Source organism: Podarcis tiliguerta (genome assembly GCF_965153285.1).
Source record: "Podarcis tiliguerta genome assembly, chromosome: 11".
In the NCBI taxonomy this organism is placed as follows: domain Eukaryota; kingdom Metazoa; phylum Chordata; class Lepidosauria; order Squamata; family Lacertidae; genus Podarcis; species Podarcis tiliguerta.
In genome coordinates this window covers 1,373,676-1,398,028 of record NC_139544.1, presented here as the reverse complement: position 1 = coordinate 1,398,028, position 24,353 = coordinate 1,373,676, and the positions used below count along the sequence as shown (strand labels likewise).

The 24,353-nt window shown below is 42.5% G+C and overlaps 1 protein-coding gene across 14 annotated transcripts in view; it reads left to right on the top strand.

Moving 5' to 3' along the window:
- The window catches only part of TRPM3 (transient receptor potential cation channel subfamily M member 3), a 387,333-nt gene that overhangs the window by 330,091 nt on the left and 32,889 nt on the right, over positions 1-24,353 (top strand). For 7 of the 14 annotated variants that reach the window (XM_083403305.1, XM_083403300.1, XM_083403293.1 and 4 more), the window contains exons 13-21: positions 4,671-4,706; positions 4,884-5,024; positions 6,731-6,760; positions 8,461-8,750; positions 11,046-11,274; positions 11,716-11,883; positions 13,715-13,840; positions 21,723-21,863; positions 23,084-23,212. In XM_083403305.1, coding sequence (XP_083259431.1) covers positions 4,671-4,706; positions 4,884-5,024; positions 6,731-6,760; positions 8,461-8,750; positions 11,046-11,274; positions 11,716-11,883; positions 13,715-13,840; positions 21,723-21,863; positions 23,084-23,212 — 1,290 coding nt within the window. The remainder of the gene's footprint in view (positions 1-4,670; positions 4,707-4,883; positions 5,025-6,730; positions 6,761-8,460; positions 8,751-11,045; positions 11,275-11,715; positions 11,884-13,714; positions 13,841-21,722; positions 21,864-23,083; positions 23,213-24,353) is intronic. The other 7 variants (XM_083403306.1, XM_083403304.1, XM_083403295.1 and 4 more) reach the window with 3 other exon arrangements.

The following is a 24,353-nucleotide window of genomic DNA, read 5'->3' as shown; positions in this document are numbered from 1 at the left end:
TTGAAATTAAGGAGCCTTGGAGTAACATTTGAAAAATTCTGAAAGATCATTTACATCATTTCCATTGTTCTCAAGCATAAATCCCTTGGATGTACAGTAGTACCTGAATGGAAGCCAGAAATAATTATTTAAACTTTTCTGCTTCTCTGTTCTTTCTCTGTGAGTTGCAAGCAAGTAGCACAGTATTTGTACTCAAGTGTGTGATCATTTTTATGCTGTTTGCTTGTTTTGGAAGCACCTTTATCCTGTGTCCCCAGCCCCTTTCAAGAACACTTTTTAAAATGCCAAGCCCCCTTGGTTATGTCAGATGCTGAGACCATTTCAGGGAAGCTACATTATGTATTTTCACAATAAATAAGTCTAACTCCTGTATGTCCTTTTCCCTCCCAGAAATGTTTTCATAAACTAAAGGAGCTTTCAGAAATACATTATGCTAGGCGTTGGAAACTATTCTGGAACATAGTTTTTTAATGTCCAAGCAGCTGAGTAAACTCTGACTGGAATTAGTGAACTAGCACTGCGGAAACCAAGAGCAATATCCCAGAAACAGCTTTAACAAGAAATCGTAGCACATTAGGAGTTGCCCTTTTTATTTTATGTAAATTGTAAGAAAGAAATGCGTTACAATATATTGGGTGACTTACAGCACTCCCACACATGAGCGATGACATTCGCTCCTCCTCAGTCAATCTATCAGAGAGCCTGACATCAATTTAAATGGAATGTCATTCTAGAAAATAGCCTTTTAATGGAAAGTAATATTATTTTGACAGTCAAATGGTTCACAGTGCATGACTGAGACAGATGACTCTTCTGAAGTAGGTGTTCTGATTCTGGTGCATTTTAAAGCCTGGTAGCTAAACCATAATCTTTTGGGATCTAAGGTATAAAATTTAAATTGTGACGGGTTGAAGTATTATGTGTGCAAAGGCATTAATTCTCTGTGTCCGCCTGATTTCACTGTACATTAAGTTTAAATATTAAGTCTGATGAGTAATTTAAATGTGTTCATATTTGTGGCATTCTGCAGTATTTGCAAATTAAATAGCCAAATATGAGAAATGTAAGGCTGTAAGTGACAGTGTGCAAGCTTCAAAAAGCTTGAGGATAGTTTAGGATTTCTGTGAAGCTCCTTATTACACTGTAGTAAGGAAAGGAGACCACGTGAGGCAGGGCTCTGCAAGCAGCCTGTCTCCACATCAAAGCAGTGCAATTCTTGGGTAGCATGTTGCCCTTTTGCAATAATTTTAATTTATTGCACAGCTTCACAATACCATCCTGAGAAGGCACAACATTCAGATAACTAAATGAAAAAGATGCTTCAGAGGATATTTCTGGGTGGGGAGGACAAGGAAAGGCTACCTGTGCCAATGGTTGATACTTAAACAAAACCCACTAAGCTTCATGAGTGAGTGATCCCAGACAGGCTTTGGATTCCTGCGGGATCTCTTGAATGCTGGACGATGTTTCAATTAGTTTGTGGGAAAGAAGAGCTGTTTACCCTTTAGACCCCCCTCTGCGTCCTTAATAAAGGCAATCTCTCTCATATGGGAATATCAGTAGCCTCTACTTATTAAGCTGGGAAAGGATTTGATCTAAAATGACTATACTTGCCACACTGATGTTTAATGATCACTCAAAGGAACAAAAGGGGAAAGAGTTGGTATTATGGTGGGTAAATAGTGCCCTCTAATGTTCATATAATAAACATTTCCTGTTTCTTAGTTTTTCATGGACACAGTCTAGAAGGTGATTCTTGCTGCCAGCACTCTTATGTCTGTGAGTTCATACCCTCCAAGTGACCCAATTTCCCAGGGACAGTCCCAGAATTATAGAAGCCGTCCCAGCTTCTGATTTGATCCCCTCCATGTCTCAGAGGACAATTAAAAGTGGTGTGGGTGTAGGTGCAAAAAACGGAGTCCTGTTTATCCTGAAAATAGAATCCCTGCACCAAATGAGGAAACAGTGAAGCTGGCATACAAAGCCCTTCCAATAATTTGGAAGGGGAAAGTCCCCAATCCACTTTAAATTATTTAATTGCAATGCTTCACAGCCGGTCATTTCTTAGGAAACACGTGGAGTGTTTAGTCCTTTATTGTAAATGGAAATTTACACTGCAAGGCTTTACATGTCTACTCAGAAGTAAGTCCCACTATATCCAATAAGGCTTACTCCCAAGAAACATTGTAAAGACACCTTATAACTGTTGATGACTGTAATGGCAGTTGGTTCCACAGAGAAGGGCAAGGGATTTCTAAAGGGATAGATGACCAAAATTAGCTTTAGCATGTATAACGGGGCATGAATCCAATATCTCTATTCAGACCAGGTCTCTCCATAGTTTTTAGTTTGGTAATGAGTTGTAATTCAGCAACTTCTCTTTCTCTTGTGCTGTACACAATCCCTTCCCTCGCACCTATTTTCTTTACTGTGAGGTGGAGAGGTTGTAATTAGCTCAAGGTGGCTGATGTCAATGTGTCTGTGACATCTATGTGTGCAGGAGATCAAACGTGGGTGAAACTTCCTGATGTGGAATGTCCCTGTTTCCATCAGAAAAATGCTGGAGGATTTTTGGAGTTATGTATATATTAAAAGAATTAGTGTCTGTGGTGCTGGTGACAGTTTCTGGATTCGTATAATTTTACTCCTAAAAAGTTTATTTAGAAGATGTAAACTATCCCAGAGTAAATTGTTTCTAGATAAGAAAGACCAACAAAATAAAACAGTGTTGTAAAATTCTTTTTTAGTGTGCTCGTTTGTTTGTTTGAAAAATATTAATAAAGCTGAACAATCCTTCTTACAATCGCAGTCCAAATATGATCAAATCTACGCATGCCTGACAAGATCTCAGTATCATATGTCAAATGCCAGAAGGAAGAGACCTTGGTTGGTTGATCAAGCCTTGCATGCCCTCTAGTCTGAAAAGAAGTTAGGCTGAGGACTGATGTTCACTTAACATTTTGTATCTGTCTATGGGTTTACAGTATCCATGGGGCAAGTAGCTATGAAGAAAGCACAGAAGTAAAATTTGCTGAATAGCCCTTTATGATAGTTGGAATCTAGAGCTTAGGCCCAATCCTAGGAGCTGGTCACCTTTTTCTGGTATCTGAATTGGAGGCGCCTGCTAGATTTTTTCACACGTGCACTCTCTTCATGCTTGCAAGAAACTTCTGGTATCTGCACCTGATACCAAATACGCATTGAGAACTGGGAATTGCCTTACTTCATCATGGAAATCCTAGACATTTACTGGAATGCCTGAGTGAAGAAAATAGTCCCAAAGTGCCATTTTGTGAAACACGTGCAGCGCTCTGCATTGATGCCACAGCACTGTCAGATTATTTACTGAAAAGGACAAATACTGCAGGGGACACAAACATTCATTTACATAGTTCTAAACTTTGCATTGATAAAATAGAAACATTTACAGTTTGATATCAGGAGAGTTCAGAGTCAGTGGAGCAAGGTCTCAGATGTACCGTATTTTTCGTCCTATAGGGCGCACCGGCCGATAGGACGCACCTCGTTTTTTTTGGGGGGGGGAATGAATAAAAAAAAAATTATTTCCCCCCCCCAGCCGCGGCTGCCGCCCCAAGCCTTGCAGACACCCGCCAGAAGCTCCCCGTGCTTCGGGCTGCAGGCTGCTGCCCGCAAGCCTTGTGAGCCCGCGGGAACTCCCGCAGGGCTTGCAAGGCTTGCGGATAGCTTCCTGAAGCCTGGAGAGCAAGAGGGGTCGGTGCGCACCGATGCCTCTCGCTCTCCCGGCTTCAGCGAAAGCCTGCATTCGCCCCATAGGACGCACACACATTTCCCCTTCATTTTTGGAGGGGGAAAAGTGCGTCCTATGGGGTGAAAAATACGGTAAATTCATCGTTGGCTAATAGAGTGAAATATTGCAGGCTAACCCATTTTTGGACACGATTTAAAGCAATTATTACTTAAAATTGAGGATATTGGAAACTCTCACATGAGAATCATATTTGGGAAATAATTACATAAGTGTTTGTTTCTGAAAAATCAAATTACAACATCAAAAGAGATCCAGGCCCATCCGGCGCCTGCTAGTTTTCAGACTGTGCCTTCAGGGGCATAGGCTTGCAGAGGCAAGAAGAATAACCCAAAGTTCAACTGAAAGGTATGATATTTTAAAATCCTGTATAAAGCTGACACCTTTTGAAAAGCACAAACATGATTCCTCTTGTTTGCTAGTAATGTGAATGAAAGCAACTTTCCCCAGGAAATAAAGGTGGAGGTTATATTTAAGAACAATTGGAGGGAATTGAGCATTCTGGAACATATGCGGGAAAAGAGTTAAAAGTGTGTGTTTAAAGTTTAAAGGGTTGAGTGTGAATGTGTGCTACAGCGTTCTTCTGGTTCCATTATTAAGTCTGCAGAAAGCAGTTGGACAGAGCCTGACACACACACTGCCCCAAGGCGGTTGCCAAAGTACGCACACATTCAGCAGGCGATGAACAGGCCATAGCTAGAGTCCAGCAAGTCCTCTAGTCAATGCTTTGCCCTCATGCGCTTTTTTTTTGTTGTTGTTCTGCAGTGATGTTTCCTGTTTTCCTTCTCAGAAGAGCCTGAATCCTTTGTTCTGAAACTTATTATCTTCTGTTACTGCTATGTTTTAATGCAACTTCTTATTTAATTTATGTCTTCTTTCCAAGCGTGAATATCCAGGTTTCGGTTGGATCTATTTTAAGGTGAATTAATTAACCAGCATAATAATACATTCTTATGTTTTCTTAACATTTTATTTCATTTTTAAAAACCTCTCATAGTTACAGAGAAATCTGTGTGGTAAACATAATAACCAACTTTATCTCTCTCCCCCCTTCCCCTTTGTGTTGTGTGTGTTTTTATTCCAATGGAAAAAATAGGGAAATCTTCCTCCAGATTACAGGATCAGTCTGATTGACATTGGCCTGGTGATTGAGTACCTCATGGGAGGAGCTTACCGCTGCAATTATACTCGGAAACGCTTCCGAACCCTCTATCACAACTTATTTGGCCCCAAGAGAGTAAGGACTGTTATTATTGAGGGGTTTTGCGCTTGCTTCTTTCCTAAGGGGTTGCAATGAGCGGTGAGCTGTGGGGAAGGGGCAGCGGTGGGGAAGCTTTTTCAGCCAAAGGGCCACCTTCTCTTCCAGAGCAACCTTCCAGGGCAGAAGGGCCAGAAGCAAAAGTGGGCAGGGAAGGAACATGAATGTCAGCTTTGCACACGAAGCCAGTTTCTGCGCACTCACACACGCACACGTCTCTGCCCTCCTTCCAGGCAAGCAAGAAGCATGGTCAGAGTTCAGGTTCAGACCGAAACATTCAAGGGATACAAAGTACAGCTGGGAGGGGTTGTGGCTGGGAGGAGGTTGTATGGCCTGGGGAGAGACACACCCCTCGCTGGTGGCCTTGGAGGGCCACACTGGTTCCCAGGGCCTGAGGTTCCTGGTGCCTGATGTAGAGCATGGCTGGGGCTGGGGGCCTTTTTCCAACCAAACTTCTAGACAAGAAGTCCTGAGATCCTGGGAGCCACTTCCCCAGGACACACATTGTTTTCCAAACTGCTTTCAAAGCTGCCGGTGGCAGCCCAGCCAGCAGCGGGCATCAAAGTTAAGGGTGATTTCTTCATTTGCCATTCTTTACTCTGAGAATTTATTCTATTTGCACAAATATTTGTAATTCACTTCCACTTTCCAAAAGAAGATGCTCAGAACAGCTAACGGGGGGGGGGGGTGTTCAGCATTTTAGAAATAGTGAGTTCTTCGCATGCATTGTAGAGGTCATCAGATCCTTGTGTAGAAGGCCATATTCTGAAAAAGATCCCACATGTAAGATAAAGGTAAAGGTACCCCTGCCCATACGGGCCAGTCTTGACAGACTCTAGGGTTGTGCGCCCATCTCACTCAAAGAGGCCAAGGGCCAGCGCTGTCTAAAGACACTTCCGGGTCACGTGGCCAGCGTGACATCACTGCTCTGGCGAGCCAGAGCCGCACACGGAAACGCCGTTTACCTTCCCGCTAGTAAGCGGTCCCTATTTATCTACTTGCACCCAGGGGTGCTTTCGAACTGCTAGGTTGGCAGGCGCTGGGACCGAACAGCGGGAGTGCACCCCACCGCGGGGATTCGAACCGCCGACCTTTCGATCGGCAAGCCCTAGGCACTGAGGCTTTAACCCACAGCGCCACCCGCGTCCCTCACATGTAAGATAGATGATCTTTATTAAAATAGGTTCCAGTAAAGTTGTAGTCAAGTAATCAAAAGCAAATTCCCAAACATGCGCGAGTAGCAAATGTTCTATGCTTCTGCAGTTAACAGAAATGATATTCTCTATTTAGCCATCTCTTGCTTTTTTGTGAAAGTTTTTCTGAAAATAACATAAATATGGACACATGGGAGGAGAGACTCTCCTATAGACCCCATGAAGCAGGAGAATTGATTATGTGCTCTCGGTGCAGTTCAACATAAACTACAACATCTAGATCTAGGGGCTTTCCTAATATATGGACTGGGGTTCCAAAATCAGAACTGAGCATGATTGATTGGTGGGGGGGGCAGTGGTTCTGCAGTCTCTGCAGTGCAATCCTATTCTTGTCTACTCAGAAGTAAGCCCTGTTGGATTAAGTTGGACTTACTCTCAGGTATGTGTGTATAGGATTGCTGCGCACACACACACACACACACACACCCCTCTATATATTTGAAACATTGTCATTTCTTCTTCTGCCTACAGCCCAAAGCCCTGAAACTGCTGGGAATGGAAGTAAGTGTCATTTAATTCATTTTGTTTTTGTTTGTTTTTTTAAGAAAAGATGATGATAGTAATGGGAGGGCAGGGGGAGTAATTTTTTAAAATGTATGAAGTCAGGGCTGAAGTGGTGATCCCAGGAAGTGGCCTATGTTGGTTCAAGGCTCCCTTCTGGGCGCCGCCATTTTGGTTCTTAAGAGTTAGAAAAAATGGAGGTAAGATAAGAATAAAAGGACCCCTCCCCCCCAAAAAAAACAAAGAAAAAAACATCAAGTGATAAAGATTATAATTTTTTAAAACAATAAATAAATAAATGTAATAGTAAATGTTTTGGTGGGTCCCTACCCACCACCTCCGCGCCGGTCTCCAGACAGGTCAGGTGGGGGCCAGTTTTGAACTGGCTCACACACTTCCATGCAGGCTGCCTGGTTCTCCCCATCCCTGCCTATCTCTCCTCATTTATGGCAGCCACGGTGGCGATGGAGGAGGCTGGTGGGTGCTCGGTCGGGGGGCGGCTCCACTGCGCTATCCGCTGGACTTCCTCCAAGCCTCGCTGAGCCACCGCTGGGGCGATCCCTGTCCTGGTGCAGCTGAAGTCATCTGGTGGGGGGGCTGGGAGCCTTGCACAGCCCCCCCCCATCGCTGCATCTGGTGCCCCCACTCTGGGCGGCTCCCAACAGAATATTAAAACAGAATAAACCATCAAACATTAAAAACTTCCCTAAACAGGGCTGCCTTCATATGTCTTCTAAAAGTCAGGTAGTTGTTTATTTCCTTGACATCTGATAGGGCGCCATTGACTGGTTTTGTTGTGTTAAAAACAAATGAACTCTGCACTTAAAGGCACAGATAGGTAGCTAATTGCTTGTTTGGCTCTAAATTGATGAGTTTTTATAAGGCTTTCATAAAGAAAGGTGAATTAAGGGTAATTCTTAATTATAGGTTGGTGCATGTGACATTGGGGAAATTCTGCTACCATTAATATGCTGGGATCTGCTACTAGAAATGACCAAAGCACAGTTCAAGACCAGACTTGCCCAACGCTCCTCCTGTGCTGTATTGGGGAGCACAGGTGCAGTTTGCTCTTCCACCCCCATAGGCACATGGAAGCAACAACTGCGGGGCACTGCTGGAAAAAGCTCAGCAGCAAAAAAAATCAGCTCTGTGAATGTACCCAAGTTCAGCATGGGAATCAGTCTTTCCCACGACAGTATGAGATCGTTTTCTAATTTTGACAGGATGAATGTAATCCACATTCACATAATTCTAAACCAAGATATTTCATAAAACACATAATATAGTTTACAGTATTTGTGTTGGCTTGAGTTGGCCAGCAAGGCATTCAACAGGGATTTATTGTTTTTAATGCAGGGACTGGATAGATGTTAGCAATGCTATTTATTTCAACAAGTATTTCTTGAAGTACTAAAACTGTTGTTTTGTGGGGCATCATTCTTAATTTTTGTTCAGATATATTAAAGGCTGGGTTATTTACATCTGTTTTGTGATGGAGGGCCCAAGGCAGTATGTATTATTATTGTGAGAAAGTGTGGATGTTTTGCCCTGTGTGAGAAAGTATCTAGAGTCACATAAACTCAAGAGAGCAAGTTTGTTAGTAACTTATGACTGTAGCAAAGGAACTAGTTTAATGTCTCCTAACAAACATTACATGGCTGAAACTGTTTTGGTCTGATGGCGTTTTCTCCATTTAACAGGATGATGTCCCACTGCGGAGGGGAAGAAAAACAACCAAGAAGCGAGAGGAAGAAGTGGACATTGATCTTGATGATCCCGAGATTAACCATTTCCCTTTTCCCTTTCATGAGTTGATGGTGTGGGCTGTGCTAATGAAGCGTCAGAAGATGGCCCTCTTTTTCTGGCAACATGGAGAGGAAGCCATGGCTAAGGCTTTAGTGGCCTGTAAGCTCTGCAAAGCCATGGCCCACGAAGCATCCGAGAATGATATGGTGGATGACATATCTCAGGAGTTAAATCATAACTCCAGGTTGAATAATTAATGAATTCATCTTGATTTGTTTCTACTGATACTACCTAAAAGCCTGTTACAATGACCCCACTCCTTTTTAACACTGATCTGATGATAGCCAGACCAGACAAGATGCCTTCCTGCACTTGTGAATAGTAGGTTTCGTGGGAGAAACCCATCTATTTGGAGGCCACCATTGGCTCAGAAGGCAAGCAAGGAGCAGGAATATTGCTGGCTTGGAGGTAGAAGACAACCTTAACCTCCCCAGCTTTTCTGCTGCACCTGTAAAACAGGAGCTTGTTCCAAGAGCCAGACATAGCCCCACACATGAATCGAAAGAACTTTGCCACAACTGTAGCTGGTTTTCAGGGAGCAAGCCTCCTTCTCTGGTGGCAAGTCCCAGTCAGCCCTACAGTGACTAGTTGTAGGTGGGTTTGCTCTTGCATGAGAGCAGGAGCAGGGAATGTGAACTAGCTTGGCTTCCAAGTAAGAGCTAGGATTCTGGGGAGCTGTGTCTGCATGCAGCTCACAAAGGCATATCCAGTGTGGTTGGGGGGGGGGTATTACAGACTTTTCTTATCATCAGCATCAGCAACAGATATCCTGTGGCTCTTACTGGGAAACTGGATTGTCAGAGTCCTGTAGTTGGGCAAGAGGACCAGCATGCCCTGAGGTAGCAAGAGAGGATAGTGACTATAGAGCTGAAGGTTAATGTGAGCCAATCCTAAGTTAGTAAAGCATTATCATATTTGGGCCAGTTTACTGTTCACTGTACCTTTATTGTACCTTTCTATGTATTAATGTGCTGTTTACTGCTTTGGGGGGTCGTTGGGCCAAGAAGTTGTGTGTGTGTGTGTGTGTGAATATAATAATATAATATAATATAATATAATATAATATAATATAATATAATATAATATAATATAATATAATATAATAATATAGCATAACACTTCCTAGAAGTACCCAGGTATTTATTTCAGTGCCCTTATTGACTCAAGGAGTTTGATAGGTATGAGGGTGCCACGGAGAAGACCTTTCCGTTGATCTTTGCTGTTGGAATGTGATGTGTAGATAATACAGTAAATAAATTCCCTTGGGTTGATTTATGTGGAGTGGTAATATTTCAGGTATCTATAAAACCCCAGGACTTTTATGGTCAAAAATTGCACTTTGCATTTTACTGGGAAAGTTATAGAAAACTGGTGCAGATGCTGAATCCCTGGTATCATGCACCTGGGGTGACCCAGCCCTAAGTTCATGGCTATTGTGCCATCAAACGGCTGCTCTGAGTAGCACATATTATGATAGTGTAAGGTTCTTAAGATGCAAATGGCAGCTGTTAAATGGTCTTAAGATAAAAGCAGATCCAGCCTTCACAAAATATATTGTTGTGAACCTCCTGGCTAAACACTCTAACGCCATGGGATTTCAGAATTGGCTGTGAACCAGCCCAGACAAGGCAGGACGTGCTGAATGTTGCCTATTATGAGCATTCCTCAAACACATAGATACGCACAGAAGTAACAAGGTCTGTCAAGACAAGGAACAACTATCATCACCTTCATCTAGTACCATGAAATCCTCAGTCAGTTCATTGGTATCTAGTCCCCTGTTATGGCCAAACACTGCATAAATCCCAAGGGTGCTTCCAGATTGTCACTATATTCTGGTGGGATTAAATTACAAGCAGCAAATTCAGGCTGTGCAATTAAAGCTGATTTGGAGCTCTAGCGTGTGCTTACCCAAAAGATCCAACTTTTTGCAATAGGGAAAATGTAGTGGGAAGTGCAGGAGAAGACTTCGTTGGACTTCTAGCCTGCCCACTAACAAATGAGAGTGAATGCTTATTAAACAATCAATGCCATCTAATTTCCCTGCAAACAAATTACAATGAATGCTCTATAAAAACAGGTTGCCTTGAAGTCCTCTAGCACTTCCCTTCAGACCTGGGTTGAATGAAAAAAGAGGATGCTTATATGTTTGAATTCCATACCTCTACTATTCAGTTGGGGGGGGGGATGCACTATATTCCCTTAGTTAAGGATTCCCTAGGAAATGTGCTTTTCTCAAACAGGTAATAGGAAGTGGGATGGTTCAGATGTAAGCCACCAAGGTGAAGAAAGGAAGCAAGTGGGAGCTAGGACCTCTTAGCAACAGTAAATTAAGGAGCTTCACTAGATGTCTAACCTTCAGCACCAATATGCCAAGTGCACCTGTATATAGCATAGTCCTTTCAGCAGAAGTGTTCCCAGTTGTTTAGCTTCCATGTAACAGATTGCACAAGCTAACAAAAAGCGGCCTGTATTGCAGGGATTTTGGCCAGCTGGCAGTGGAGCTCCTGGACCAATCCTACAAGCAGGATGAGCAGCTGGCAATGAAACTTCTGACCTATGAGCTGAAGAACTGGAGCAATGCCACGTGCCTGCAACTCGCAGTGGCAGCCAAACATCGCGATTTCATTGCTCACACTTGTAGCCAAATGCTGCTCACAGACATGTGGATGGGCAGACTCCGGATGCGCAAAAATTCCAGCCTAAAGGTCAGGACTGTTTTAAAATCATATCATAACTTGAGGCTTAGGGAGAGGTCGTGCTGAATTAGCAGTAACAGCTTTGATCATGTAAAGCATTGATGGGGCCTTGCCCTGTTACTAGTAAGAGAGACCCTCTGCAAATCTTTCCACTTTAAACTCTAAAGGGAGGTGTCGTAGGGCAAGGCTGAGCTACTCCTTTTAAGCTCTCTAGGACGCCAGGGCTTTTAGGAAGCATCTACGGCCAGCCTCTGCTCCCGCTATCCCTGGCTTTGCCCACGCAATGGGTTTTCGCACCAGCCCCTGGCGAGTCATTTTGAAACCCACATTTATGAGTATCAGATTATTGGATGGCCCAGAGAGCACATGTAATTTGAAACTAAATAAGCAACTGGCATAACCATAACCTGTTAATTGTGATGATTATTGTTATCATTATTATTGCTTTAGGTAATTCTAGGAATTCTACTTCCTCCTTCAATTCTCAGCTTGGAGTTCAAGAACAAAGATGACATGCCTTACATGTCTCAGGCTCAAGAGATCCAACTTCAAGAAAAAGAGCCAGAGGAACCAGAAAAACCAGTGAAAGAAAAAGAAGAGGAGGACATGGAACTCACAGTAAGGGAACACATTGCTGGAAGTGGTTCGCGCAGCCATTAAACCCCCCCCCCCCCCCGCTTACCATTTCCACTTCGGTATGTGTTAGGGGAGGGGTCACCAACCTTTTAGGGTCCTTGGGCACAATTGGAGGCCGCAGAAACACATAGTGCCCCACAACTGTTCCATTGGCCACAATAGATCGCCTTTTTCCAAGCTTAATTTCAGCAGAGGAGCAGCCCCTGTGACTGCCATGTTGGTGAACCCTCTATTAAGGAGTGCCATGTTTTTAGGGAGCCCAATCCACCCAGAACCTCTCCCGAGATGCCCTGTTGAAAGTAACCATGGCTGAGTATAAGCCGTGTCGTATAGTTTGTGGCCAGGAAGAGTTCTTAGAGTCAAATGAGGTAACGAATTACAGAAGTTCCATTTTGCTTCTGGGAAACCATGCATTGTGATGCAGCTGGCTACCATTGGTTGTGCCTTGACTTCAATAGTGGAGGCGCACCCGACTATGGCTGGTCATGCTTTTTGTAAAGGACGCCGTTATACAGACATCCTACTTACAAGGATTATGGAAGGTACAGACTATCAGTAGCGGAGGACTCTCCCCAAATACAATAATTATTTACTATTATTGCTGCAAAGCAATGATTTACCAAAAAAAGGATGTCACAGCAATATTTTAGATGTGGTGTGTCATTTTGTTATTCTCAAGTTTAAATCTAAATACAGTTGTTAATGAAAAACTGTATTTGTAAGCAACTGTATGTTAAAGCTGCTTACTGTTGCAAGGTAACAAAAGTGTTTATCCCCAGCTGTTGCTGTTATACTTAGCAAATGCACCGTTCCTAACGTTTTTTGCATTTCTTGTCCACTCCATCTCAAGGTCTGAGATACAAGCTAAAAACCACAGCTCCAATTAAATTACGCTTAAGTGATCATATCCTTGACCAATACTCATTTTACTCTTGCCACCCAAAACCAGCTGAGGTGTTAGGGCAACTCCAGCATCTTGGGGGGGAGTTGGGGCTCAGGATCGCAGAAGCCTCTGTGAAGTTTTGTCAAATAAAGTGAGCTGTCAAGGATGATTAAGTTGCTGTTAAGAATTGGAGACAAAAACAGGAACATAATAGTTTCACTTGGTGATCGGTCCACATTTAGCATTATAGAGACGAGGTGTTCACAAATTTTGACATATATTTAGTGATCATTAAACAATCTGGAATATCTTTCTATGAGTTTTTCACAAATAGGTTAAGGAACCATTCAGTCGACAAGTTTTAGGATTTCCTGTTTTCAGTTGGAAGCTGGAATGCCGGACCCTTTTGAGGATCATCTTTGTGAATATATGGGAATTAGGGGGTTCTTCCAGCTGCTTCTGTTGCCTGACACTCCACTTACAATATTATGGGACAGCTTATTGAGTAGATTGTAAATTGTTCTTTAATGGTCTTATTCTATTATCTTTAGTATGCCTTTTGCATAGTTTTATTTTATTTTATTTTCCCTCCTCTAATGTTTATTTGCTTTTCTTAAACATTTTAGAAGCACACATTATATAACAGCTGCTTCTGATGGCAAACATTTAGTGAGAAGTCCCTTTGAAGTCAACACTGACTAAATATTCATGTGTGACTTTGCCATGCTAATTTTAAATGAATTTATTGTATGTAGAAGAAAGAATCAAACCAGTTAAACCACTAAAAAGCCTCCTGGGCTTCTGCTGGCATAAGACATCACAAGCATTTTTTATTTTATCATAGCTACTTACTGGTTTCTCGGTGCCCATATTCATTTTTTTAAGGTTTACTTCATTAAATTTTGTTAAAAATTAGGCTGTTTCCTACAGGCCATCAGCAAGAGCTGTCCCCAAGATCTTATCTGCGGGCAAGCAGAAGGCTCTGCCTACAAGACCCAAAATTCAGGGAAGCAGAAGACTCTAGGCACAAGATCAGCCTACAGGACCCCTATGCAGGCAAGATCCTGGAAAAAGAGGGAAAGATCAGAAGCCAGTTTAAGATTGACAGGTTGTTTTCCTCCAAAACGAACTTGTTCTGCTTTAATTGTAGTTAATTACTGCTGGCTTCTGATCAATGAGTGAAGTGCTTATTCAAATCCAATAAGCACAGCTACAATGTAGTGAATTACAATTACCCTCTCTTTTGATGCCCTGTTCCCATTCCTTTTTTACAACACTATATTTTCCTCTAGTAGCAGCACAGGGCGCTGTAATGTCTTGTCTTGTCTCTGTGTGTTTCTTTAGAGAAATAGCATGGTTTTCCATGTTCCCTCCTCTCTGCCATCTGACCTTGGTCTTTGCCTTCAGCCTGGGTTCTTTTCCCTCTACCTTCTAACATTATTATTATTATTAGTAGTAGTAGTAGTAGTAGTAGTAGTGTGTGTCTGTGTGTGTGTGTGTTTATTTATTTATTTATTTATACATACATACATACATACATACATACATACCCTGCATTTTTACCTGGCAGGGACTCAAGGCAGCTTACAGATAAAATAAGAACATCTAAAAACATAGGTGGGGGAAGGGAAAACAATCATTCAAACAATTAAACAACAATTTGTTTTTGTTTCTTAATATGTTATGCACTTTTGTGTTTTCATATTGTAAACTGCCCAGAGATCCTCAGATGCAGGGTGATACAGAAATTTAACAAATAACACACACACACACACACACACACACACTGATTATTACAATAAAACAGCATGGCACACCCAGTACTTATATCTCTAAGGATTCTGTGGGCACTCAAATTCTTTGCAGTAAACAGCAGAGGGCTCAAGTGACCTCCAGGAGCCTTCAGTTCCAGAATGCATAATATTAGTTTTCTCTGATGTTGTGAATTTATTATTTCATTGTTCATGTGCTAAAATGAACAAAAGGTACACCAGACACCATATATTGTTAGCAGGAAAAGAGTGGAGGAAGAAATGAGTGCTGGGCAATTAGCCTGAAAGTCAGGCTGGCTGCAAAGGAAGCAGGAGATAATAAACTAAAAGGCAGGAGGTGGGCGCCACAGGGAATTTTTCAGCGCAAGCAGATGTCACATAGAGGAGGATGTCACATAGAGGAGGGAGAAAGGTTGTTTTCTGCTGCTCCAGAGAAGTGGACACGGAGCAATGGATCCAAACTACAAGAAAGAAGATTCCACCTCAACATTAGGAAGAACTTCCTGACACTAAGAGCTGTTCGACAGTGGAATTTGCTGCCAAGGAGTGTGGTGGAGTCTCCTTCTTTGGAGGTCTTTAAGCAGAGGCTTGACAACCATATGTTAGGAGTGCTCTGATGGTGTTTCCTGCTTGGCAGGGGGTTGGACTCGATGGCCCTTGTGGTCTCTTCCAACTCTATGATTCTATGACCTGTTGCCATGCTGCATGCAACTGCTCACACCCAGGGATGGGATCATTATACCTGCCACACTGACAGACAAGTCCCTGTATATATAGCACAAGTTCATCCCCCCCCCAAATATGTTACCAATCGGTGCCTGATGCATTACTGCATGACTCAGCCTGACTCGTGATAAATCAGTTACGTTCAAAAAACAGAAAAAACAGAAGCCACCTACGTATAGCAGCCTCCTAGCAAATTATCACCCCTTTCCATCCTCTCACAGAGAGAAGTATTTTTCTGCACGTTGCAAACCATTTGCTGTTTTAGCTTCTACCTACAGTGTTTGTGAATACAGTGGTGCCTCGTAAGAGGAAAAGAATCCGTTCCGCGAGTCTCTTCGTCTTGCGGTTTTTTTCGTCTTGCAAAGCAAGCCCATTAGCGGATTAGCGCTATTAGCGCTATTAGCGGCTATTAGCGGCTATTAAAGGCTTAAGGGATTAGCAGATTAGCTGCTAAAAGGCTATTAGCGGCTATTAAAGTCTTAAGGGATTAGCGGATTAGCTGCTAAAAGGCTATTAGCGGCTTAGATCAGCTGATAAGCGGCTTAGATCAGCTGTTAAGCGGCTTAGCGATCAGCTGTTAAGCGGCTTAGTGAACAGCTGTTAAGCCGCTTAGGGGCTTCGGGAAAAGGGGGGAGGGGGGAAAACCCCAGGAATCGCAAGACATTTTCGTCTTGCGAAGCAATCCCATAGCAAATTCGTTTTGCAAAGCACCTCCAAAACGGAAAACCCTTTCGTCTAGCGGGTTTTCCGTCTTGCGAGGCATTCGTCTTGTGGGGTACCACTGTAGTAAGAATATTATGAACTAACAACCCTGAAAAGAACATTCATGATTCTTAGGTTGAACTCCTAGTCCAAACCCTGGCAGTTTCGCAAATATTTGCCATTTGTGAGTGTGGGTAGACATTTGTGCTCAGTGGCCTACAGTTACTTCAGAGCCATTATAGCATGAAATACTCCGATAAAGAAGGCGACTTCAGAAATAAAGCGGGAGCCTAGCAAAGGGCCAATGGAACAGACAGACATTTCAATCTGAGCTTGGTTTGTTTTTTAGTTAACAGATTCCATTAATTTCCTATAATAAGCAAAAGTTCCAGCAATTATATCACTCTGTTTCTATCACAGCGGGTCCAAGAAGGAATACCACCAAGGGCAAAGAGCACCATCAGCACCCACCACCCAGTCAGTTTTGCACGATTGCGAAGTTGTACAGTTTGTGCAAGATTGCAAAAGCCAGGAGTTGAAGGGGAGGTGGAGGATTTAGGGCAGTGTGATCAGTTTGTGTCAAGTACAGGAGTTCCCTTCTCCCTTCTGGTTGCTCTCAGATAAGAATTAACAAGCATTCAGTAGATTTATAGTCTTTTTATTACAGTATCATGTTGCAAGCACAGACACACAACTCTCTGCAAGCATAGCGGTTCCTTACTCTGACTCCTCCCCTCAACTTCTGCAGCAAGAAGCACGCCAGTGGGATGTCGTCGTGTCCCCCCCCCCCCCACATTTCCTTTGTTCTCCGACACGATCATGCCTCCAAGTTTGGGGGGGCGGAGGGGCTTCCCCTCCACTCTCGATTGATGTATCGCCCAGCTGCTCCCTCCCTTCTGGTTGCTTAGTTACTATCTCAAAGCTGGGGAGCTCCTCTCTCAATTGTGCAGCCTCTGTGTTTGCCTGTCTGCCTGCTTCTGGAGACTCTGGAAGCAAGGGGGAGCAAGTATTCCCCCTCCTCTTCTGTTAGGATCTGACTCCTGAGGCCATCCGTAGGGCCACAGGCTGATGCTGGGGAAAGAAGGGGAGAAGCTCAGAGTGAGCAGCGTCACTATGGAGTTTAGGACTAGATTCTTTGTCTTGCACCACAAGAACTGAATAAAACCATTAATGCAAACTTTCTTGCTTCTGCCTTGATCCTTGATGCTGCCGGCGGAGGATAGAATCCCCCAAGCCTGACAGTAATACATTTACTAGGTTGATATGCCATGTATATGTTACTGACAGCATTTGTTGGGGTGTGGGAGAAGGACCCCCAAACTATGTTTTGCCCTGGGCTTCAGATTACGTCTCTGCCCCCCTCTCTGTAGTCACAAAGGAATGGACTTCCTCCATGGAAGCAGCCTGGCTTGGAAGGCCCTCGCTAAAGAGGCAGGCCTGTCTTCCGCTTTCCAGCACTTTTTCTGAAGCACACCAAAGCAAAAACCCCTGAAACAATTTGTGCTGAAGTAATGCATCCCCTTGTTCTTTTCAGTTCTGTGCTTTTTAATAGTTCTGCTCATGGTGGTTTCTTGGGAAAGGCTGGGTGCTGAAGTCCTTCTGCTCTGCCACATGCCCACTCACCCACTTCTGCCGAATCAGCTTTATGGGCATTTTCTGTGACTTGGAACCACAAGTGTGAAGCTCTTCATTTCATTCATCTTCACTCCCTGCCCGCTGCATTATCCTTCAGAAGTGGCAAAGCTTGCTTTCCTGGGGGCCACCTCTGCATTTTCATGCCTACGTTGTTGCCCAAAAACTACAAGAAGGAAACCTCATTTACTTCTCCCCGCCACTGCCAACTTTGAATGCAAAAACCTGCCCATTTTAATTATGTTTAAATTGTTTTTAGTTTTTTTTTTTAATAATTTCAATATTTCTTGTAAACTGCTTAGAGGTTTTACTACAATCAAGCAGTATGTATTTTTTGTTAAATACACAAACAACAATCAAACATACAGATACCTAGATAATAAACAGGATTCTCCCTTTCTTTCTTTCTTTCTTTCTTTCTTTCTTTCTTTCTTTTTTGTGATTCAAACTCTTCTGGAAGTGCACAGAAGCTGAGCTGATGCCAAAGGGTAGTCTTTTGAAACAGTAGTACTCAAAGTGAGTAACAAATATTGTCAGTTTTGTGCTGCTTTCTGCCAGTTGAATCTGCCCATCTCTACTGTTGGCATCCAATTTAGAAAATTGGCTTTGCTTAGCTGTGCTGAGTGTGCCTCACACAATGTGGAAACAGTTCTCTTTCAACACTTTTATTTAGCTGAGTCCTATTGGGTGCACACGTGCACCGGGAAACCATCAGGGCTCAAGCCCAATCCCCTAGGCTGCCTGGAGTGGTAAATAGAATTCAGAAACCAATTGCCAGCAAAACAGGACATTTATTTAGGCAGCGAAAGGTTGGTGCAACACAACCTCAACCAGCAAGGAGTTGAGAGGTGGCACACCAAGTATAAAAACAGCAGAAGCATTTGTACACTTACAAGCAAAGGGTAGTTTTGTCCACCTATGGCAATACTTCCTTCTACTAGGAATACTATATGGATACAATACTATACGGATTTAATCATGAGGCACAGCAACTTTCTTATCTCTTCCCCTGCAAACTGGATTTGGGTTTCCTTGTTTCAAAGCTAACACAAGGCCACTAACATATTTGTAAGTGACAACAGGCCAAAAACTTTGTCAAAGAGGAACAGGGTGCAAGGGCTGCAAAACCTCCCCTTGTTGAAAAGGATTTGCCACTAAAACTGTCCCTTTGGCTTCCAGAATCTTTTAAAATTTTATACTGATCTTGGTTTTGGCTCTTTAAATGCAATACATTTGGTTGCACATTTTTATCTTTCATTTCTTACCAAAAGATGATACACTTCACTGAAAGGTAATTGGGAAATTTTTCCCTCTTCCGCCTAGTGAATCTGAATTTTGTTATGTTTACTACAGAAAAGCATAACATCAAACTTTTGTTTGCTTTGCACAATTTCCTTCATATTTGGTGCCAGTAAAGAACTGGAAACAGGTCCTAAAGTGGATTACAAGAGGCAAGGTGCCCTTCCCCTTGAACAGCAATCCAATGCCTCTTTACTTATTGAGAAGAAATTCCCCCTGTGTTTACTGGCACTTACTCCCAGGTAAGTGTGCATAGGGGGCCACTTTAGATGTAAATCAGCAAGAGAATTATCATTGTTACTGTTTTCAAATATTCAGGCATTCTAAAATATTAATTGAGGATGAAGGAACTGAGAGGATGCTCATCAAATCTGCAGATTACACCAAACTGGGAGGGGTAGCTAAGGCACAGAAGACAGAATCAGGATTCAAAATGACCTTAACAGGTTGCAGAACTGGGCCCAAACTAACAAAATGAATTTCAGTAAGGACAAATGTAAGGTTCTGCACTTAGAATGAACCAGATGCACAAATATAAGGTAAGGGACACCTGGCTTACTAGCCCTACATGTGAAAAGGATCTAGGGGATCTAGGCCACAAGGTTAACATGAGTCAACAGTGTGATGCAGCAGCAAAAAGAGCAAATGTTATTCTAGGTTGCATCAACAGAAGTCTAGTGTCCCGATTAAGGGAAATAATAGTACCATGCTATTCTTCCTCGGTCAGAATTCTGGGGGTGCTACAATTTAAGAAGGATATTGACAAGCTGGAATGTGTGCAGAGGAGGGCAACTGGATGATCAAGGGTCTGGAAACCAAGGCTTATGAGGAGTGCTTGAAGGAGATGGGTATGTTTAGCATGGAAAAGAGGAGAGTGAAAGACAATATGATAACCATCTTTAAATATCTCAAGGGCTGTCACATGGAAGATGGCTTGTTTTCTCCTGCTCTGGAGGGTAGGAGTCGAACTTACAAGAAATAAGGTTCTGACTAAACATCAGGAAGAATGTTTCTGACAGAGCTGTTTGACAGAGATATGGTCTCACTTGAGAAGTTGTGGTCTCTCCTTCCTTGGAGATTTTTAAGCAGAAATTGGATGGTCATCTGTCATGGATTCTTTACCTGAGATTCTTGCACTGCAAGGTTGAACTAGATGACTCTTGGGGTCCCTTCCAACTCTACAATTCTATGGTCTGTTTTCTAATTCACTTGCATATTTATATGGATTAGAGTCAGCTGAAAAGAAGCTTTAAAAGACTCGTGGACAAAATAAGTTCAATTAAATTAATCATTAAAGGTTAATGTGCCTAACAGCAAAGCAGCCAGCTCTGAAACGGAGCAATTCCTGCCTCTGATGAAGGGAATGCTCTGCTGAAATATGAAGTGCTAAAATGCACAGAAGCGCCTTTAGTTTTCTAGAAGTCCTGGGTCCTTTTACTTGCTCATTTAATAGCACAGTATTACAGCTACTATGCTTGTTTGCCATAGAAAGGCTTGTTTGAACTGTATTGACTTGCTTGTTGACATTTTAAGTTCTCCCACCATTTTTTGTTTTAATTCTGCATTTAAAACAACTCTCATGTAGGCTCTAGGGCAGCCTGAAAAGTATTAGGGGGTGAAGTCAAACCATTGCGTTAGCAGCATCCAAGTGACCTCCCCAGGACTCAAGACTTGGGCAGTGTGTCTGGAGGTCCCGGGTTGCCCAGATGACAAGACCTCTCTCTCTCGGCCTCCTTGATATGATCCAAAGGAAAGCAGAGCAATACATTGGCACGAGCTTGGCTGCAGAAGTTGCCAGATGGAGGCTTGCAAGGCGCTAATCAACTGTCTTAGGGACTCCGCTCGAGATTTGTGTAGGGTTTACTTCTTAGCCTTTTTCCTGCAAGGCAGCAGAGGTTTAGGGTCAGAGTTTTCTTTTGGCTAGATGGGCTACCTTCCCAGGTTGATGAGCCCCACCTGCCCCTCACTTCCCTCCACGGCACGTGCAGAAACTTGGCCATTGGACCCACTCTTGATCTCGTGTGCTCCATCTGCCAGAGCCTCTCATCGAGGGTTGGAGACCCATTGGTTCCCCTCACCTGACTGAGCCAGCCAGTCTAAGCTGTTGCTTTCTGTGTGGCAGCTATTGCAGGCTAACAGCTTCTAGGAGCCACAGATGGGAGCTGAGTGCAGGGTGGAAGCCAAAGGGGGGCAAAGTACCCCAGAAGGAGCACAACGTGTCCCCCAACAGAGGTACTAACCCTCCCCTACATACTCCCCTTATTACTTCAGTAATAAAATACTGAAGTAGGAAATGCTGTTTTACTATCTAACTTTCCCACTCTCTTCAGTCTGCTGTCCCTCATGTTTGTTCCGATCCCAGCATCATAATTGTCAGTTTTGTGATTCTTAAGTTCTTTATGCTAACCATTTTTTCTTTTTTAAAATTACCTATTATAAAGCAACAGGAGAAAACCATATCAGCAAGGAAAAAAGATAAGCTTTTTGTTTGCATAGTTGCTTTTAAAGAACTGAGAAGTGGAAGGGATTCGTGAGTTGCATTTATGTCTGTAGTTTCTGTTGAAGTGTTGTTGCTACAGCATCTGAAGATTCAATCAACGTAATGAATGGCAGCTTCAAATATACAAAAGTTAAAGAATGAATTTTCATGTTGCTTAATTATAATTACCTGATTCTTATTGTAAGTTTGAAATGCCTGTGTGTGCTTTACATTTGTTAGACACTGTCCCATCAGTTGATCCAGTGAAACTGGATTGGGCAGCTGGCGAATAATCTATTATAGTCATTTTTGTTCTTTTTAACTGTAGGCAATGTTGGGACGTGGCAATGGGGAATCTTCAAGAAAGAAGGAGGAAGAGGAAGTTCAGAGCAGACACAGATTGATCCCCTTTGGCCGCAAGATCTATGAGTTCTACAATGCACCAATTGTTAAATTTTGGTTCTACACTGTAAGGAGCGACTATCATTTTGTCATCTGTCCCTAATGACACAAATTTGTAAAGGCCCCCTCATCATTATGTCTACCTTGTCTAAGTGAAGCATTATTGTAATATCTAACTATGTGCAAGTAGATAATGCTTATAAATATTGTAGAGCGTTTGCAGGAAGACACAAACTTTAGCCCCTCTGTCTGTCACTTGATAATTAAGAGAAATTAATGGGATATTTTAAAGAAGCTATGTATCAACATGAACATCTGGAGGACTAATGTGAAAACATTTCTTGAGACTTGTGGTCAATAGTCAACAGTTTAATGTGCAATGCTTCTTCTGTTTCATGTGCCTGAAACATTACAGCACTTTCCTTATCCTCATCTCCTTATTTCGTTTACCCTATTTTGTAAATGTTGTCCTATTGGCATGGGGTTTCCTCCCCTCCCCTTTTTTCTTATTTGTGATTAATTGAAAAATGGCTGTAAATAATGTCAGCGGAAAAAATTATATATATATAATTATGGCCCATATAGATACATTCATTGGTTTGGAGATTAGTGCCTATTGGTATGAAAAGGTGGGGCCTGCAACAAAACGTTGCTGTGTGGGGTGTTTCTATTCACATTTCCAAGCACCACATTCCCATCCCAACACATTTGCCTGGTTCTCCACCCTCCCCAGTCAGCCGTCTAAGTCAGTCCTCATCCTCATTAGGCTGTTGGGGGGGGGGTCCCCTCTGAGGGCTTTTTCCTTAAAAAAAAGTATTCTTCTGAAAATTTTGCCGCTTCCAAAACCAGCTGGTACCTCCTTCTTGTGCATGCTTGGTACTTGTTGAGGCTGGAAAAGGACCAGCAGTCAGATAACTGAGATTGCTATTGATCTATATAGAGTACTTCCAATATTTGAAGTCTACAGTAGATACACTCTGAGGAAGCACTGCTATGCCATGTGCTGATTTAGCCATTCAGCTGGGCAGCTGTGAACATGCATCTCCCTGCAGACAAGGAACTGAAGGAGATGTGGAAGCCCTGGCATGAATGAGGAGGCATTTTGTGGCATGCTTTGGCACTCCTGCATCCACAAAGAACGGCTGAACCAGAGCATTGGCCTTCTAGCTGGAAATTGCACATGGCTCTTTTGTCTAGGAATAGAAAACCTGTATGGTTGAATTAAGTAACCTAGGCAAGCTGAACATTTATACAGTATCCAGGAAAACTGAGTTTATTTCTTTGCAGATGGCATACGTTGGGTACCTGATGCTGTTCAATTATATTGTGTTGGTGAAGATGGATCGTTGGCCTTCCACACAGGAGTGGATTGTTATCTCGTATATTTTCACAATGGGAATAGAGAAGATGAGAGAGGTAATATATTTAATCGGGGAATTGGAATGGCAGGGGGGGGGGCACTGTGCTCCCAATCTCATCTCATCTCCCACGGCTGTTTTCTAAAACAAAAAAAAACACCTTTTGAGATCTCCTGCATTGTATGTCTAGCTGCACTGTAAGATCACAAACTATATTGTTCTGACTAGTACAATTAATACTGACTTAATGCTTTCTATTGTACACGATGATTTATAGAGTAACATCCGCACACTCAGACACATGATTCCTAATCCACACTTGAGCTCTTCAGCTTGAAATATGATGCTCAGAATGTACAATGATCACCCTTAAATTGTTTGTTGTATAGTAACAGTGCAGAAAATAATATTCATCACACCCACAAGAGGGCTCTTCAGCATTGAATAAGGCCTCCAAAACTTCAAGAGAGTTGACTTGTGATACTGATGTTCAGTTTTCAAATAATCCATTGGATTTTTGCCTATTTCTTATTTAATTTTATTCCAACTGTAAATATTTCTGGGGGGGGGGGAGCTTGTTGATATATAAATATGACTGTCTAGGGAAAGGTGTGAAATATGAGTCATTCTCTGTGAATGTTCTCAAGTCACTGATATTTATATTTCAACAAGCGTTTTTTTCAAAAATTATTTACAAATGGAATAAAATTAAATAAAAAGGAATAGAATAATATATATAAAAATAATAAAGAAGGCAATAATATACATAATAAATAGATGTTAGTGGTTCCATGGATGGATACTCAGAACATGCTCTTTAAAAAATACAGTAAAGATGTTTGTACTAATTTTTAAAAATATATTTTTATTAAAGATTTATTAGTTTACAAAAAGACGTGCATTGTCTCTTTTATCAAGTTGTGTTTTCTACAGATCAGTTTCATTTCTTGTGAGACATTAGTGTTGCATGCAGTATTAGGTTAGGAAGAAAAGGGGCGAGGAAGAGGGGGAGGGGAATGGTAAGTGGGGTGGGGTCAGGTGGTAATACTGGACACAGAACTGACCTGCACCTCCATGGACAGCTGTGAGTCCAAAATGACTCGCACTTGGTCCTTCAGGGGCACAGTTGCCCCATTCAAGACCAGGGAGTCTTCCACACCCGCCTGCCTCCTGTCCCCCCAAAACAGTACTTCTGTCTT